Below are 18761 nucleotides of genomic sequence, written 5' to 3'. Positions count from 1 at the left end.
TTCTTCCACCTTCCACCTGCCACACCACACCTGCCACTTCCACTCTCGCTTCATCTGTCAAAGCGAATCACCCGCCCACCCTGATTTCCAAGGAGAACAGGAAATACAATTCTACCGTGTGCCCAGAAGGCCAAGAGCTAGAAATATTTGGTCAAGAGCAATAAGGATTATAAAACCGTCCTGCAAACAAACAGTTCCGGATCCATCCTCTAGGTGGAGACATGGAGCTGAGCATCTTTTTGGGAGGTCCGCCCCCGAGGAGTAGGATTTGTAGTTTACAATTCCCTCAGCCTCTTTGGTAGCCCTGTTCTGTATACAGAAAACCCCAAATTAAATAGTGGCTATGGGTGGATAAGGTAAAATATTTATCTTCACTCTGGACTGATTTGTTACCTAATAGATCCCGAGAGGCTTACATTATTGATCTTAAAACTCCATTTTGCTCAATTGCCAACAACTCTGCTTGGCCATGTCATTTCTATAAATATTTACGGACCCAAGGCATGAATGTGGTTGAAGAAGTATTTACAATGAACACGACTTGCGTTTCTTCCAAGTTTGCCTCCAGGCTATTTTAGTTCAGCTTTCCTTCTCTGTCCCTGTGGGTTTCCTAAAATGCCCCTATGGCCTTCTGTGATATCCACGGTTTGTGGGAGTCCCTCTTCTCTGCTTGCCCCTGACCACAACCTTCAGCTTCGCTGCCCCCATGCATGCCAACACTGGCTTTCCAGCACCTTCTCAATAGGGTCTCAGCTCTGTGTTGCAAAAAAAGTGGTGAGAGAAAAAGGCTCTATTCACTAATGTCAGGGAGTTCAAGGGCACTTACAGGCTCTATGGAGATTTATGCCATACTGAAATTTTCTCTTACCTAGGCTAATACCCAACTTGTAGTAACCTTCATAATGTTTTGTCCAACCCTGACACATCCTTCAGTTAAATCCCTAATCCTGACACTATGTCTAAAATGAGGGAATGTACTACCTTAAACTTAGTCAATGCCTTGTAATTTATGGAGTACTCATGTGTATTATATTTATTCTCCACAGTCACTGTGATATTAGATATTTATTATCTCCATTTAAAATCACAAAAGAAGTTGGAGAAGTTTCTCAGGGCTAATCAATTTGTTAGTACTAACATAGAATTATAACCTACAACTATAACCTCGTATCTAGGATTCATTCAATTATTTCATGATGTTGCCCATAACTTACAAAGAGTAACAAAACCTACAAATCTTTTTTTTTTTAATTGAAGTATAGTTGACACACAACCTTGGGTTCAAGTGTACAACATAGTGATTCTGCGTTATGCCATGTTCACTACAGTTGTAGCTGCCATCCGTCCCCATCCAGTGCTGTTACAATGCCTCCATAGCTAGAAGGCTCTGTCTCCCACTCCCCTTTACCCGTGTTGCCCATCCCCCAACCCCCTCCCCTCTGGCAACCACCACTTTGTTCTCTGTATTTGTAGGTCTGTTTCTGTTTTTTTATGTTTCTTTGGTTTGTTTTGTTTTGTTCTTAAGATTCCGCGCACAAGTGAAATCATATGGTATTTGTCTTTCACTGGCTGATTTCACTTAGCATAACATCCTCTATGTCCATCCATCTTGTCGCACAGAAAACCTACACAAATTTGAGACTGACACTATCCATTTATTTTCAAGCTCTTGTATTTATTTTTGAGTTAAGGCTAGCGCCCTTATGTGCTCTGTGAAGTAGGTACAGCTAAGATGTCTTTTTGTTTTTTAAGGTTGACTCATAGGAGACTAGAGGAAATAATGTCCATGGGCATTTAGGTAATTTCAAGCTCGGTAATTCAACTCAACACATATCTATTGGATATTGACCTCCGCCGGGTGCTGGAGACATAACAGTAGAGACAGACATGGTTCCTGTCCTCATGGAGCTTCAAGGCTGACACAGCAGGCAGTTAGACTAGATGGCAAAAAGAACTACAATAATAATGGATAACTTTATTTCCTTTTAGTGTTATTTTTAGGTATCACACATTCTCCCTTTTTTATTGGTGTGGAAACTGAGGCGTGGGAAGATTAGATAACTTGTCATGTGACACACGGTGAATGATAGATCTAAGACTGGGTCCCAGCTGCTGTTAAATCAAGTCTGCTACTTTTTTTTTTTAAAGATTTTATTTATTTATTTGACAGACAGAGATCACAGGTAGGCAGAGAGGCAGGCAGAGAGAGAGGAGGAAGCAGGCTCCCCGCTGAGCAGAGAGCCTGATGCGGGGCTTGATCCCAGGACCCTGGGATCATGACCTGAGCCGAAGGCAGAGGCTTAACCCACTGAGCCACCCAGGTGCCCCTCAAGTCTGCTACTTTATAGGTACTAAAGGGTGTATGTCAAGGAGAACAGACACAGATTACATCACATGACAAGGAATCATTGCAAGAAAATCTGAAAAACTGCAGCATCTTGGAAAACCGTCCTTTTGGGTCCCAGGACTTTCAAACCTGGGCCTAGCCCAGGTCTTCTCTTTGTTTACCACCGCACCTCTATTGCTAGATTATTTGGTTTGCTGCCACCCTGTATGGTGTCTGTTGGACGCTGCCGATCTTGTTCCTGCGCATACAGTATTGTCTTTGACTTACACACCAACCTCTTGCCCGCTGTCTTTCTACTGGGGTGCAGGATTCATTTTAGAGAACACACAGGACAGAAGCCCCAGCAAGTGTATGGAGAAAGATACTTCCTAAGGTTGTGTTTTTGAAGGACTCTTTGGGCTTGATGGGTAACCACGCGGCCATTCACTCTCTCAGGGAGCAGCTCTGAGCGATGGGTGATAGTCACTACTTGAACCTCGTCGTCCCATCTCCACAAGAAAGAGGATCATCTGTTCCTCTATATGTTCAGCACAGAGTAGGTATTCACTACCCATTTGTTAAATAAATGAAGCATTACGTCTCACTAAAGACCAAGAATTTTTTTTCATCATAGTGCTTGGCTGACAGTAAGGGCTTCGACTTGGAGCCTGGAGATTGATTATCCAGATAAGCAAATTCCAGATTTGGTAGACCCACATTCAAGTGGAGGAAAGTGTCCACAATAGGAGGAAGAGATTAAATTTAGAACACTAACGCAAAGGTTTATCATGCTTAAATTTAGATTAGTGCCTACATCACAAGGACTCCCCTAGAGGAGTGAAGTTACATGGAGGGCATCAAGAAGAAAAATCGGTTCTCGTGATAAATGGGAATGTACTGACCAAGGAACAGGAGTTGTAAAAATAGGTCAAGGGGAATTCACCGTGATCAGTGGTCAGCTTCCTGTGAGAACATACACGTTTGTCACAATTTTCTCCAGTATTTTCTTGTTCCCCTCCACTAGGCTTACGAGTCCTGGGCTCAATACTGCTTAGAAAGAAGAGATGGTATTTCATGACCAGAGCTGTCTTCCCCAACATATAATTCACACCAAGTCTCTAAATATTCAGAAAAGGATAGGAAATAACATCAGCTGGTGCCTTCCCGTGAATGTTAGGCGCTTTACATGTATTGCTTAGTTTTTCAGCAACTCAATGAGGTAGATGGTGTATCTCTGTTTTGCTGATAAAGAGAGACCAGCAGAGTCTGCTTTCCTCTGCTGACAACAATTTAATGTGCTCAAACTAACACAGAGGAAGAGTTATACACAAAGTCAGCTCTGTCTTTACCCCAAACCACATGTGTTGCCTCTCTTGTTGAAAAAGCATTATTCAATGCCCACTGTAAGTATATTTTATTTGTTAATTGCTTTTCCTGTTTCTGATTTTTCCCTTGGTGTGTGCTTACTTGCGTGAGTTAGTACGAGAAATGGCTTGCTGTGTATGCAGAGTAAGACGGGTACCCGTGGTTCTTCACAGTAACTGCAGAAAAGTCTTTATTCTAAACGGCCACTTATGCCGGCTTCAGTACACATACTTGGGTTTATTTCAAGCAAGTTGAAAAGGTTATCCTGGAAACTCTGATTTGCCTTTTCAGAGAAAATTCAATCCCACACAATTTTTTACACACTCTGCTTTGCTTTTTTGTTTTGTTCTGTTTTTCAGACTGCCGTCAGAGGATGTAGGCATGGACATCCCCTTTGAGGAGGGAATGCCGAGCCCCAGTGCTACAGACATGAGGCCTGGTGAGAGGAACATTTGTTCATTTCCTTCAGCACTTGTCTATATCCAGGCCTTGTCATTATTCAGTGAGAAAACCATTTCCTATGCATCTGACTTGTGATGTCAGTGATAAAAGTGAAGAGAAGAAAAAAATATGTGTGAGGACGGTGTTAGACTGGAATTGGTTAATCTCCGAGTTGATTCAAACACTGATGCTCACTAGGGTGGGCTGTCTTTGACCTCCTGGGCCACGGCTGTAACAGCCAGTGTGTGATAAGCAGCTATCCTATATCAGAATACCGAATTCTAACTAACACCGAAGTGCCCCAGATTTGTACTTCAGTGTGAGAATGTGTAAAATGAAAAACGTGATGTCAAGAAGGTTCGGTATCCTGATTATTCAAAGAAACAGACAAAAACCCTACCTGCCATGGGTTTCCAGCTCAAGGCACATATAAGAAGAATTTTAAATTTCCAGTTTCACCTTACCCTCCCTTAGTACTAAGGTCACTCCTGATCACTGTACCAGCTTCAGGATCATGCCAAGATCCTGAACCCTGATGCTATCAGCCAAGCCTACAATGGAAGAGGAAAAAGCAAGTCAATTGTTTATTTATTTTTCGGTCCAAGTATTTAAAGTGCGTTTTTCAAGATATTAGTCATGTGACATAATTATTTTTAAATGTTCTCTGGTTAAATAAGCCTGTAGCCACTGTATTTCCACACTCCTCTTAAAATTTCATAATGCGCTTGTGAATGATACAGGTATGAAGGCTATGGTTATCCTATATGGTAGTGGTTCACTACATGTGGTTATTTAAATTAATTGAAATTTAAAATAAACTTTTAAAGTTCAGTTTTTCAGTTGCACGAGCTTCCTTTCAAGGGTTCGACAGCATATAGAACAGTTCTGTCATGACAAAAAACTTCTGGAAAGCACTGCTCTGAGAATTCCTATCATTTAGAAATCCAATGTTTTTCAAACTTACTGGTCAATAGAAACTTTTTAAAGTAGAATACAGAAAAGCATTACATGGAACACAGTTTGGGTGATGTTCTATGCAGAGAAAAAATTTTAATGACAAAGAAACAGAATCACTTTCCTTAGGACAAGACCAGAATTACAGTTCCAGAATTGAGGGGTATACCAGATGGCCTTTCAGAAATTTTGTGATAGTAAATCCTAAAATTTCTATTTTTAGGCTAACTTTCTACCGTTGTTGATTTGGGGTTGACTTGGTTAAAAATAACTTCTCTAGCTCTACTTCCATTAAGTGAAAGTCACAGTAGGAGGAGGATACATATTATACTGAGAGGGTGGGAGCCACTTCCATGAGCCTTACCATATGAAGACTATCACTTATGATACAGGAACCAATGTCAAGAAATATTAGCCTAAAAGGTAGTGACTTCTTGAGCAAAGAATGTAATTTGGGAAGATACCTCAGTTTTATTTAAAAAGAAAAAAAGAAAACAAAACGATAGAATGCCAGTCAAAGAAAGATCACTACAGATCATACACAGAGTTGTTAGGAATTACAGAGAGGTATTTTGAGAGTGCCCATGAACATAATAGAAAGATTTCTTATCCTACATTCCATAGGAGTGAAGTCTACAAGAACCATTATGAGAGCTATGTATGCTTAGCTGTTTTTCTTATGCGTCATAAAAATTCAATCCATTGTTCGATCAGTGTCAAGTTCTCAAACCTGAACAGGGCAGGTCTGAAAACTGGTTTTCTGCTCCGTTAGCAACAGCTCCCACTTTTTATTTCTATGTGGCCAGGGCTGGTGTGGTTGTGATGAGCCAGTCCTGAGGCCTGCTGGTCAAGAAGGGATCCAAATTCCATGTAAGGTTTTTAGCAGGTGTGCCTTTGCTGTAGGACTTAAAAATGTTTTTCACTGGGGCTCTCACACCCACTGTTGGCGACCGCGTATATCGTCTAGTACTTGATGTTCCTATTTTTTTTCTTCTTTAGAACCTCCTAATTCTCTGGATCTTAACGACGCTCATCCTAGGAGAATCAAACTCACAGCCCCAAATATCAATCTTTCTCTGGATCAAAGTGAAGGCTCTATTCTCTCTGATGATAACCTGGACAGTCCGGATGAAATCGATATCAACGTGGACGAACTCGATACCCCTGACGAAGCAGATTCTTTTGAGTACACGGGGCATGGTAAGTGGCCCAGTGGTCAAGGCCAAAGTTATGTGAAAAGTGAAAGATTATCTAAGTGGCCCTGGGAACAAACCTCCCATTTCGTTGCTGGTGGCTCCTTCCTGCGATTTCTGGAAGCTTTTGTTTGTATCTCAGGTGATAGGTGGCTGTGTTCGGCAGTGTGAAGTATAACAGAACAGGTGTGGTTCACAGAGGTCATACACAGCCATTGATCTTCTGTTAAATGCTTATTCTTGGCAAGCCTTGTGCTAGGCCCGGGGGCTGTGGGAAAAGTATTCCATGCTGTATTGTAAGAAAATTGGGAATGGGTTTGCAGAGAAAGAGAATTGAATCTGGAAGATAAAATCTCGAGCAGAGAAATTAGAGCTTACTATTTTTCTGTACAAGCTCCCCCCTGTCTGGAATGTTCTTCCTTGAAGGTCATTCATGGCTGGTTCCTTGTCTTTGTTCAGCTCTTAATCAGATGTCACCCTCTCAAGGAGGCCTTCCTTGACCTCTGTCACCAAAAGAGTGACTCACCTCCCAACCTAATCACTTTCTACCTGAGTCACTATAATACGTCTACTTATTTTATTTTCCATGTGTCAGTAATGGAAATCCTATCATTTAAGCATTTGGTTTATGTTTATTGTCTTTCCCTTCCCACTAGAACATCTGCTTTTGAGGACAGGGACTTTATTATGTCCGTTGCTCGATCTCCAGCAAAATAGGAAGGAAGGTGGGATGGCCTTGGAGTGAAGAACAAAAAGCACGAAAATTAAGCGTTGCTGGGTCAAACACTGATATTCCTGACAGAAATATCAGTCTCATTTTCGTTCCTTCTCTTGCTCGGTAACATGGGTTAAGAAATTATATCCACGGGCGCCTGGGTGGCTCAGTGGGTTAAAGCCTCTGCCTTTGGCTCAGGTCATGATCCCAGGGTCCTGGGATCAAGCCCCGCATCGGGCTCTCTGCTCAGCAGGGAGCCTGCTTCCTCCTCTCTCTCTGCCTGCCTCTCTGCCTATTTGTGATCTCTGTCTGTCAAATAAATAAATAAAATCTAAAAAAAAAAAAAAGAAATTATATCCAAACACAGAGCATTTGCTTTATGAAATGGCATTCCGTGGTTTCTATTTTGCAGGGTGGTATTCTCTGACTTTGTAATATTTTAATTTCAAAGCCAGAGTATCCTGGACACAGCTATTGCTTTTTATACGTTAGGAAAATCATTACGGTCAAAAAACAAATGCCACAATGAAATGATGCCCTGGCACAGAGTGTCGTTCCTGGGAGAACATAATTAGGAAATTCGTCAAGTTCGCTCATTAATTCAACCAATGATCATTGAGCCCCTGGGACTACCACCATGACCAGCACGGATTCAGACCCTGCCTTTACAGGGGACAAGCCTTCATTTCCTCAAGTCAAAAGAACCGGAAATGGCTGAGCTACCTGTGTGACAGTTTCTTCTGTTTAAGGAGAGATGTTACATTGGCTGTGTTCTCCAATTTCTGCGGTCATCCGGGTCTCTGCCCCTGTAAGTGGAAGCCCACAAAGAGAAGGTGAAGGGTCTTGAGTTTGTATTCTTTCTTCCCATGCCCAGACTCTTCCCCAGCTACTCCGTCCACCCCGGTGGCCCCCAGCTGCCCCCACCCTTGAGCTGCTAGTACCTCCCTACAAGAAAGGGTCCTGCCTTGTCTCTCATCCCCCAGAAGACAGCTGTGGGTTGAGCTGGCCCCTCCCCCCACCCCCCTGCACTTCCCTTTCGCCCTAGAGAGAGCCGTGTCACACCACATCTGAACCTTTTATGTTTATAAATAGCAAAACTGCCAAGCAAAGTGGCAGTGGCTGAAGGAACCGGTAATTAAAGCTGCCACTGGCTGACAGAGTTCCTTTTATTTCGTCGACGGAGTTTTGTCGAAAGAACCAGTTTCACAACCGCAACCCTCCATTTAGGTCTTAAATTCAAAGGACAGAATTTTAACGGAAGTGGCATCGTAAAGCCCACCTTGATTTTCACATGGAAGATGTATCCTCAGACGCTGTTTTAAACCAACAGAAACATTAAGCGTGGAAAACACAGAGGGCAACTGAGTAGCTTTATTTTATCAACAGGCAGCGAGAGAGAACAGACTCTAGAAGAGAAGTGAGTACATTTTAGTCCCACAGAATGAAATCAGGGCTTGACAGCTGCATGTTTGCAGGTTTCTCCTGTGAGTGTTTGAAACCAAGTGTATACGTTTTAAACAACATTGGAGTTTGGGAGGCACAGTGTTTCAAAATGCTTGCTCAGTGACTTCTTTAATAAACCCTTTCAGAGTGCCTACTGTGCACCAGGATTTGTGCTAGGTGCTTCATAAATAGTAAGTATTTCTTTTAAAGATTTTATTTATTTATTTGACAGAGAGATCACAAGTAGGCAGAGAGACAGGCAGAGAGAGAGCGAGGAGGAAGCAGGTTCCCCAATGAGCAGAGAGCCCGATGAGGGGCTCGATCCCAGGACCCTGAGACCATGACCTGAGTCGAAGGCAGAGGCTTTAACCCACTGAGCCACGCAGGCGCCCCAATATTAAGTATTTTAATCCTCGGCACGGTGCATGCCCTTTTATCCAGCCACTTTTGTGACGTCAAGGCTCTTAACTTTACCAGGCACTTGAAGAACTTTCATACCATTTGCCTGTTTCATTCTGTAGCTGATGACCAAGCATTTCTGGCAGATTATTTGCCCACAGTGTGGTTTTGCTTATGAAACGTTTTTGAATCTCACTCTCAAAAGACATTAAATCGGTCTCCACTTCCAGGCAATTTTCTTTAATAGTCGTGTCCAAATAGTTGGAAAATATCAAAGTACCAATATAATTAAAACTTGACTTCCTCTGGTACTTAAGTGCCAAAGATACCAAAAATATGTAGATACGGAAGGATTTAGGAGGTCGGTCTTTCAAATTAAGGGAGATCAGAGCCTTTTTATTTTAAAAAAAATGTTTTATTTAATACTAATCCTAGAAACTTAAAATTATCCAAAGGTGAGAAAAATGATGACCTATTTCTGTTTTCCAAACCCACCTGTTATTTTTTTATTGTAACTCGGATCTCAGCAAAAGCATTTCATAGGGGAAATGGAAAAATGATAAAGAATTCTAGCCTGAATATTTCTGATAAGGATGTTGTAAGAAACACTCGTGTGCTTTTATATTTTTTTTCTTCATTTAAACTACTTTTCTTTTTTTTAAGATGTATTTACTTATTTGAGAGAGAGCGTGTGTGGGGGCAGGGGGCAGCAGAGGGAGTTGGGGAGAGAGAAAATCTTAAGCAGACTCCACGCCCTGCACCAGGCCCAGCTCAGGGCTCGATCTCAGGACCCTGAGATCATAACCTCAGCCAAAGTCAAGAGTTGGAGGCTTAACTGACTGAGCCACCCAGGCACCCCTAAGCTACCTTTCCTAGAACCCCTAATAACACACAGTTTATAGGGCGAATAAGATGCTCCACCATTTTCCCCAGACAATCAGGCAGCATTTCATTCATTTCAACTTCCCCACCTACCATGTTCCACAGCCCTCACAGCCAGCAGGTAACCAGCTTACAAAATCGATTCTGTGTTTTAAATATGGATAAACGACCCCTAACTAAAATAAGTGTTCATGTTATTTTGTTTTACCCACAAGCAACCTTAGGCCATAGGGTGTGGTCTGCAAGGAAGGTTCTTCTTTGTACTGGTGAATGCTGGGTTTTACCATCAAATTAACTGCCTCCCTGCTCTTTGTCACTAAAACAACTTTAAGAACTCCTTCACTGCATACAGAAGCCTTTCCTCTAACAAGATCAAGTTCAGACAATGTCCGCTAAGACTGTTCACATTATCGGTGTCGGGTCACAGTATAGAGAGCTTGTCACCTTTCCCAAACATAGGTCCCTGCTGGAGGCTCCAGCAGACCCCACTGCCAGGGAGCCCATATTGCCCACCAACAGTGGATTCCCCACTGTGGTGGTCTGTACACCACAGGACATGCGGGAGCTTGTGCACTAAATCATCCTGAGAGACAAAGGAACACGTTCAAGTCGCCTCTTCCCCAGGGCTTAATTGACTTCAACAGTCATCAGGGAGAAAAGCTTGTTATTACGGAAAGAAGACAAAGAAAATCAAGCATTTCTCAGTGAAGAGGGCATCAGACCAAAAGTTAAATTTGGAGGCCCTGAGGATAAATTAAATGAGTCCTGACATTTTCTAAAAGAGAAAATGATGGCCATGGGGATGGGGGGATTTAGAGTAAAGCAGAAGAATTATGTCTAAAATATGCAGAATAAGGGGGCACCTGCGTGGCTCAGTCAGTTAAGCGTCTGCCTTCGGTCGGTTCACGTTCCCAGGCTCCACAGAGCCTGCTTCTCTCTCTCCCTCTGCCCCTCCCCATGCTCAAGCTCTCTCTCTCTCTCTGGTGCTCTCTCTCTCTCTCTCTCAAATAAATAAATAAAATCTTTTTTTTTTTTTTTAAAGCAGGATAGGGGCGCCTGGGTGGCTCAGTGGGTTGAGCCTCTGCCTTCAGCTCAGGTCATGATCTCAGGGTCCTGGGATTGAGCCCCGCATCGGGCTCTCTGCTCAGCAGGGAGCCTGCTTCCCTCTCTCTCTCCACCTGCCTCTCTGCCTACTTGTGATCTCTGTCAAATAAATAAATAAAAATCTTTAAAAAAAAAAAAAAGGCAGGATAGGGACATCTGAGTGGCTCAGCTGGTTGAGCATCCTACTCTTGATCTCAGCTCAGGTCTTGATCTCAGGGTCATGAGTTCGAGCCCCACATTGGGCTCCGTGCTAGGTATGGAGCTACTTAAAAACAAACAAACAAAAAACATGCAGAATATATAGACTAATCATACTTAGGGGGGGTATGCTTGTGTGCATGTACACAATAAAAAGAACACACAACAAACAGTAATGAGTGAGAGTGGCACTGGGGATCTTTGCAGTTTTGGTGGACAATGTCTGCCTTGTTTGAACTTTTAGTAACATTTTATTTTCATAACCAGAAAAAAAGAATACAACATACTACATTTTTTAAAAAATAAGGTAAACTCAGTAAAAGCAGGCAGAAAACCAGTCACCCCATACAGATCACCTGGGTCAAGCTGGAGCAGGCCAGAAAGTCCCAAATGAGGATAAAGAGGGGCTGGCGGGTGGTGAGTAAGGGAAAGCATGTATGTGCAGGAACATTGAAGACGAGCCCACATCAGAGCCCAGAGTTCTGAGGGCACAGAGACCAGATGGAAAACAGGGTCCCGGGAAGGGAGCGAAGATAAGCATCCCGGGGCCCTCAGCCAAGAGGAAGGGAGAAGCAGGAAGGGATTCCAGACTGGGAGTCCAGTGCAGATGGATGGATTTGCGCCAGTGACGTAGCGTTGGTCTGAAGCCAAAAGTTGCTGCTTTCTGTCCTTAGGTAAGCTGAGGAGCACTGGTGGGAACACAGAGGGAGGCAGCCTCTGTAGGTGGTAGTAGCTGTTAGGGTTGGCAAAAAGGCTAGGATTGCTTCCCAACTGAATTTCAGTTTGCTATTCTAAGTCACAGGTAATTAGACACGTTTGAATGTGTCTTGAGGAATCTTCCAGAACATAATGGCTTTGTTGTGGTCCTCTTACCAATTACCTATATTTTCAGCAACTTGTCAAAGCTTTCCTTTATTTACCCATTCGCCTCAATTTTCACTGAGTGCTCTGAGCAGGTTTCTAAGCTAAGTATGGAGTTGGTTGGTGGAGGTGAATAATAAAGGCGGTTCTGGTACTTTCTTGGCCCAAGCAATTCCCAGCCTGATGGTAAAATAAAGAGAATGAGGGAGTCACACATTTAGAGTATAGTGTGATAGCAAACTAACTCAAAATCGGTTTTTGCATGGGCATGTCTACTATATACCTATAATACCTACTGGGATATCTACCATGCCTGACACATGGTAGATGTCTGATAAAGTATTACTCCTCTTCTTACCAAAGTGCCATAGAATGAATAAAGTAAAGTACAATATAAATCAAAGTTCCTTTCCCATGAATGGAAAAATAAGAGTGATAATATCTCACAGAATTATAGTGGAATAGAAATAATGTTTTCCTTCAAATTACTCAAACATACAAAGAATAACCACTGTTAAACTCTAGGAGTAGTTGAAGTAAACCTGAAAACAATTGCCGCTTATTCTTTTTAAAAAAAGACTTAACACGGTTATTGCTTTTTCTTTTCTTTTTTTGGATGCTCAAGAGTGGGTAGTAGGTGTTTCTCCAAAGAATGTTCCGTGGACTTTTGTATTGCCACGTGCAATATAAAATAGGAGTGTTCTGAATATTTGGCCTTGGAGCATTTCTGGTCTACAAAGTTGTTTGTTTTTTGCTTAATGTAAAATCTTTCTACAGCATATTTTGAAAAATCCATTGGAAGGAATACTGTATTTCTGCCCAAATTTGCTCCCAATAGGGAAGGGGACTCAATTCCCTTATAAGAGTCTTAGAGTGGGGAAGTAAGGCTGGTGGTATCATCAAGAGACTAACCACTTGGCAAATACGAGGATATGTGGCCCAAGGAAAACAAAATTATCTGGGCCTGATAAATTGCCTTTTTTCCCCATGAGAAAGGTCCCCAGTCTTCAGCCTGTATGGTCAAGGATGAATTGGTACCAGCCTATATTCCCTTGGTCCACTGACACAAGGCAGCTCTCTAGCCCTGCGCCTGTCCCCACCCTCAACTTGGCCTTAGCACGAACTTGGTGGTTCAATCCATCAATAAGTAAGCCTTCTCCGAACATCCTTTACATGGTCACGATGGTGTTCAACTCTGTAAGAGTTATGCCAGACTGGAAGTGCCCTCAGGATGGCTCTGTCAGGAGATAGCTTGTTGAACTGCCTCAGCTGTGGTGTCTTGCTCTTCAGTCCTCCTCTGTGCTTCACTTCCAGAAGTTTCCACATCTAACAAAGATTCTGGCCAAGAGTCAGAGTCTATCCCAGAGTATACAGCAGAAGAGGAGCGAGAGGACAACCGGTTGTGGAGGACAGTGGTGATTGGGGAACAGGAACAGCGGATCGACATGAAGGTCATCGAGCCCTACAGGAGAGTCATTTCTCACGGAGGTACTCAAGCTCTTTGTGAATCGGGGAGGTGGGGACCAGGGCAGCCATATTTTTTAAATTAGAAAATGAAACTAGGGTTCTCTGCATCCTGACATCCATAAAACCCTAGTCTGCAATCAATATTCAGGGGACTGTAGACCTAAGTACATTACCTCAGACTCAACTCTATAAACATTGCAAAGCCTGTGTAAAAAATAGCTTTCTGATGTAAAAACTGCTTTTCACACCACATATCTGACAGCTATAATCTCCTGGGCATATTTCTTGAAAACTGTAGTTGTCTAATTTAATAATGTCTGGAATTCATACGGGTCAGTTGTAGGGTGGTGTTTATAGAACTACAGTTAACACATAATATTAGTTTCAAGTGTACAACAGTGATTCAACACTTATACATACATTATGAAAATCTCAACAAACTTCCAGTTATTAAATAAGTAAGTCACAGGAATGAATAGTCTCAGGGAATATAGTCAATAATATTGTAACAGTTTCACGTGGTGACGGACGGTGACTACACTCACTGTAGGATTTAACTGAACAGCTTCTGAGTCTCTACTGCCATGGCCTGTAGTAAGATCACTACCCCAGAGGTAACAAAAATAACAAAATAACAAAACATAACATAACATAACAAAAATGGTCTTTCAAATCCTCTTAGGAGCTTTCAGAGATCTCTTCATACTCAGCCTGGTCATTTTTCCGGTACCTGAGGTTGGCTTTTCTATTGACTCCATCACATCCAGGCCTGACAACAGGCCTTTCCGGTGAAAACCTCCACCTGCTTAGGGAGGGACAAAGGGGGGGTGGGGGGGCGGAACCCACAACAACCCGTGTTCTGCATTTCCAGTGCTTTTTAGGAGCACCAGGAACCTTGGTTAATTTTGGAATCACAAAAAGTCAGATGAGCACAAGCAACACATTTAATGTTGTCGACTTTAGAAAATGGCTTTTTTATTTATTTTTCTGCTGCATGCGCTCCTTTCCTGCAGGCTTGAGGCCGCACCCTAAACACTCAGCTGTTCCGGAAAAAGTGTAAGCTGACAAAGCAATTGTTGTTTCCTCAGGGGAATAAGCATCTTGGTGCTGCATTAAACCCATAGCCTTTGTTTTCTAACGAGCCAAAGGACATTTTTCTTTTTTCAACCAAACTTCCCTCCACCAGCTGATTTTCCATTTTCCACCCGTGCATTGCTCCCTCCATGTAAGTATCAGCATCGGGCCAGGGATCCCCACCTTGAGAGCGGGGGGAAAAAAATGCCCATAGGTACCCCTGGCTGTGACCTTTCTTTGCCCTGGCTCACTCTTTGTGACCTGAAATGGTAATATGGCCCCATGATAGCCGCTGCACTGCTGGAGACAGTTCCCTCTAAGGGAAACTTTTCCATAGCCCCGCAGAATGAGAGCTGGCCTGCTCTTGCTCAAGCGGACAGACCACGGGGCCCGGAGTCGACCCTTTCATCCTAATGACAAAACCACAACCTGAACATCATCCCGGATCTTCCCAGAAGCTCACCCCTCCTTTGCACCACCCATCGGCTATTTTTGGTTTGCTTGCCTATTGGAATTAAAAAGAAAACAAAACAGAGGCCGACTATAAAAGTAGCCTGTGCCCATTCCAAAAAAAAAGGTCAAAAACGATAGAAAAGTCGAAGGAAATCCGAGTCATCTGGTGATGGTCCATATCAATGTTTGCCACTCTGGTCTATGTAAAGACCCCCTTTGTTGTGAACAAGGGACCTCACGGCTTCCCTCTTTCCTGGAGGCACCTGCTTGTTCTTCCAACCAGGGTGAAAGCAGGTGGGTTGGGGGCGTGGGTTGAACCCATCCATCCCCTGATCTGTTGCCCGAATCAGGAAAGAGTGATTATCATCAACACACGGGGGTCAAAACCAAGCCACTGCTTCTGCCTCTCACACTCCTTGCGACAATCCCGCCCACCCCTCAGGGATAACCTGGTTTGCTGTGCCCTGCCTCCCAGCCACCCCCTCCCTGGCATCCGCTCCCCTCCCCCTCCATTCTGTGTCCGTGAGCTCGGTTTTGTCCGTGTGACTGTCCAGCTTGTGTGGAAGCAAAGGCCGCCTTTCCCCTTCCCAGCTGCGCCCCAGTCTTTTCCAGGCGCTGGCCTGCATGAGTGTCCCTCGGGCTGCACCCACCCACCCAGGCGGCGTGGGGGCGAGACGCCCCCTCCTCCCACCCCCTGAGCAGCTTCTGTGCTCGGTAGGGAAAGACGTTCAGATTTGACTTTGGAATTTGCCAAAGCTCGGCCTGCTGTGTTGGAAGCTGACACCACTTTCTTAGGCTTTAAGGGTCATCAAGCGGTCCTCCCCAGAGACCAGCCCACTGCGTTTGTGATCCTGGCTTCTGACGAGCAGCTAGGAAGGAGCGTGTCCTCGTAGGCGTGGGTCTCATCTGGGTGTCTGGCATTTTGCTCTGACGAGGTTTTCCCACTGAGGCCAACAGGAAAGGGACAGCAGTACGGTGCCCTGTGCATCGTGACTGCAAGACGGGGTTGGTGAAAATTACTGCCTCACTTGACTGCAAAGCCAGGCTCTGCCAAGCGTCCCTGCCAGTTGGGAACAGGCATGAGAGCCGTGCGGGGACACATAACTCAGCCTTTGGCTTTAGTGACCTCGATAGGAGCTGTTGTAAGAGGCCTTGTGTGCAATATAGAAGAACAGAGTTCAAGACTTGTCTTTGCCGCTAATTGCTCTGTGACCTTGGTACATGACCTAACTTCTGGGGCCTCAACTACTTCATCGGTCAAAAGAGGGTGATCTCAAAGCCAGTGTCACCTCCTATGAGCCCATGAGCAATATTCCTGTTATCTGCCTCCATAAAAGAACAAAGAGAGGTCTGGGTGGGTTTGGTGGAGGACAGTGTGGGGTCACGTGGAGGCCAGAAACTGACTTTTTTGACCCTGGAACAGAGGATGCATTTAAATAACCTAGGACGGTGGCACCAAAACATTATAATGAGAAGTTTCCTTTCTTGTTTCTTTACTTCTCTTATTTCATTATAGGAGATTCAGGTAACTTCTCCGCAGTGTTCCCGGACAAATGGCCCTGGAAAGAATGAGGAGAAGAGTTGCAGGCTGGTGTGTGTGTGTGTATGTGTTGGTTGCGACTGTGACATCTTCCCTTCTCTCTCCATTCCATTTGCTGGCCAGCAAACTTGTGTTACGTCCCTTTCCTCTCTGTTCTGCCTCAGGTAAGGTTTGCATCACTGCCGCAGAGGGTCTCAGGAGGCCCCGCGGTGGGATCGCGCGTGCACCCCTACACACACACCCCAAACTCACCTCCTGGTCACTGAGCAGAGAGTCAGGTGAAATATGTGTTTAAAAAAAAAAAACAAACTTCAGATGAATTATTCAGCTGCTGGAAGCCAACTTCCCCTGAGTACGCTGCATATTTATCATAGACATTGGCTTAGCTGACCCCGTTGAAGGCAGCTGCGAAGAAATCCACAAAGAAATCTTTTTCTTCTAGTTCCTTCTGATCTCTTACGTCTTACCTCCTCCTGTTTTCTTCCTCTGTCTTTTGCCTCTTCCTCCCTTCCTATAGCTCCTCCACCCAAAAGCACAAAAATCCACCCTCATTTGTCAATTTCAGGAAGTTTTCTATCAAGAGGCTTTCCTGCCCGAGACAATGACCAGTGACCAATGAAGTGGCGAGCTGATCGTTCAGTATTCCTTCGATTACGTGAACCTGAACGAACATGACACCCCAGCGTTCCAAGGACAGGCACATTGAAACAAAAAGCTGAAATGCCATTTAAGATGACTTCTGAAGTACTGTTTATAAACCTCAGACAGTCCTTTTAAAAAAAAAAAAAATCTTAGGAATTCTCCAGAAACAGAAAAAGAAATCAAAGTAGCTGAGTGGTCATGATCTTGAAATTACCTTGACACCCTGGGGCCAGGCAGCTCCTGCTAGAAAGATGCTTTTGAAAGGATGCTTCTGTACTCGTTCTTAAGTTGGATTCATTATGTCTCTCATCTCCTTGAATGGACCCAGTCCTTGTCATTGTGCTGAGTCTAAATTGCGTCCCTTTGTGGTAGTAGCCTTAGCCGGGTGAAGTCACCTTACCCTTTGTGGATTTCATTCAGTGATGAATCTTCTTAAATGCAGTTGTTTGGTCGAACAAACTCTTCTTACATTAAAATAAATCTCCTGCCATTTTCCTTCACACCTCATTCAAAAAAGAAATTGATAAACACCCGCATGTTGGAAAAGACAAACCAAGGCAAATAATCCATAGGGAAGCTACCCAGTCCGGGTTTGCAAAAACACGTTACGTCAGGTGTAGACTTACTAGGTAGCAGCTTCTAAAACATGGAGCGTAAACACTGTGCACAACAACCTCAGATTAGTCACACACACAAACCCATAATTTGATGTATTTTTAGTTGGTATCACTCTCTTCCCCCACCTCTTCTGTGGTAGTGTCATGCTCTCTATCTTTGTAGAGAACATCTTATTAAACTGCTTTTCAAGAGTTAAGCCCATCCAAGCCCCTATCCAGCCGGTAGTTTACTGCCGTGTAATCACGAGAGGGGTATTTAGAGTCCTGGAAAAAAAAAAAAAAAATGAAACACACTGAGTTCTGATCGGGCTGGCGGGTGTGTCCTGTCCGCCTCCTCAGAGCTCGAAGGCAATCTCTGCTTAATGATTCTGAAATCCAGAACTGAGTTATAGGACAGAAATGCCAAGTGCTGAAAAAGGGATATTAAAAAAATAAAAACACAATGGGGCACCTGGGTGGCTCAGTCGGTTAAGTGGCTGACTCTTGACTTCGGCTCAGGTCTTGATCTCAGGGTCGTGAGATCAAGCCCCGTATCCGGCCTCAGTGCTGAGCGTGGCGCCTGCTTAGGATTTTCTCTCTCTCCCTCTGCCCCTCCCCCAACTGGTGCGCATGCAATCGCTCTCTCTCTCTCTCTCTTTCTCTCTCTCAAATACATAAATCAAAAAAAAAAAAAAAAAAAAGAAAGAAAAGAAAAGAAAATGGTGCATTACTTCCATTTTTAAGCCTGAAAGACATGTGAGATTCAACGCATCAACCTGTGGGATTTGACCAACAGCTGCCCTGAGTTTCAAAGATGAGCTCTGAGGGAAAATGGAGCTTAAAGAATGGGACAGAGCTTTCAGATGTGCATAAAGTGTCCTGAGAGGTCCCTACATTTTCCTGGACTCTTAGGAGTTCCACACTTGCCTTTTATCTTCTCAGCATCAAAAGCAAGTAGACCTCCACCTCCACTCCCTGTCCATGTTATCAGGAAGAAATTCTCGAGTTTTCCCCGAAGCGTATAGTTTCATAAAACTCAAAGAGAGGTCAGCTTTAACCAGGCCCTTCTAATGAGTTTGCTCCTTTTTAAAAAGACGGGGCTCTGAAT

General features: G+C 43.8%; 1 protein-coding gene across 4 annotated transcripts in view; it reads left to right on the top strand.

Annotated features, from left to right (window-relative positions):
* PRUNE2 (prune homolog 2 with BCH domain) overlaps positions 1-18761 on the top strand; it is a 260015-nt gene that overhangs the window by 217668 nt on the left and 23586 nt on the right. For 2 of the 4 annotated variants that reach the window (XM_080820336.1, XM_080820335.1), the window contains exons 10-12: positions 4051-4130; positions 6086-6286; positions 13196-13369. In XM_080820336.1, coding sequence (XP_080676462.1) covers positions 4051-4130; positions 6086-6286; positions 13196-13369 — 455 coding nt within the window. Of the gene's footprint in view, positions 1-4050; positions 4131-6085; positions 6287-13195; positions 13385-18761 lie in introns of all 4 variants that reach the window. The other 2 variants (XM_080820337.1, XM_080820334.1) reach the window with 2 other exon arrangements.

The sequence above is a fragment of the Martes martes genome (assembly GCF_963455335.1).
Source record: "Martes martes genome assembly, chromosome: 12".
Taxonomy (NCBI): domain Eukaryota; kingdom Metazoa; phylum Chordata; class Mammalia; order Carnivora; family Mustelidae; genus Martes; species Martes martes.
This window is presented reverse-complemented; position numbering and strand designations above follow the sequence as displayed.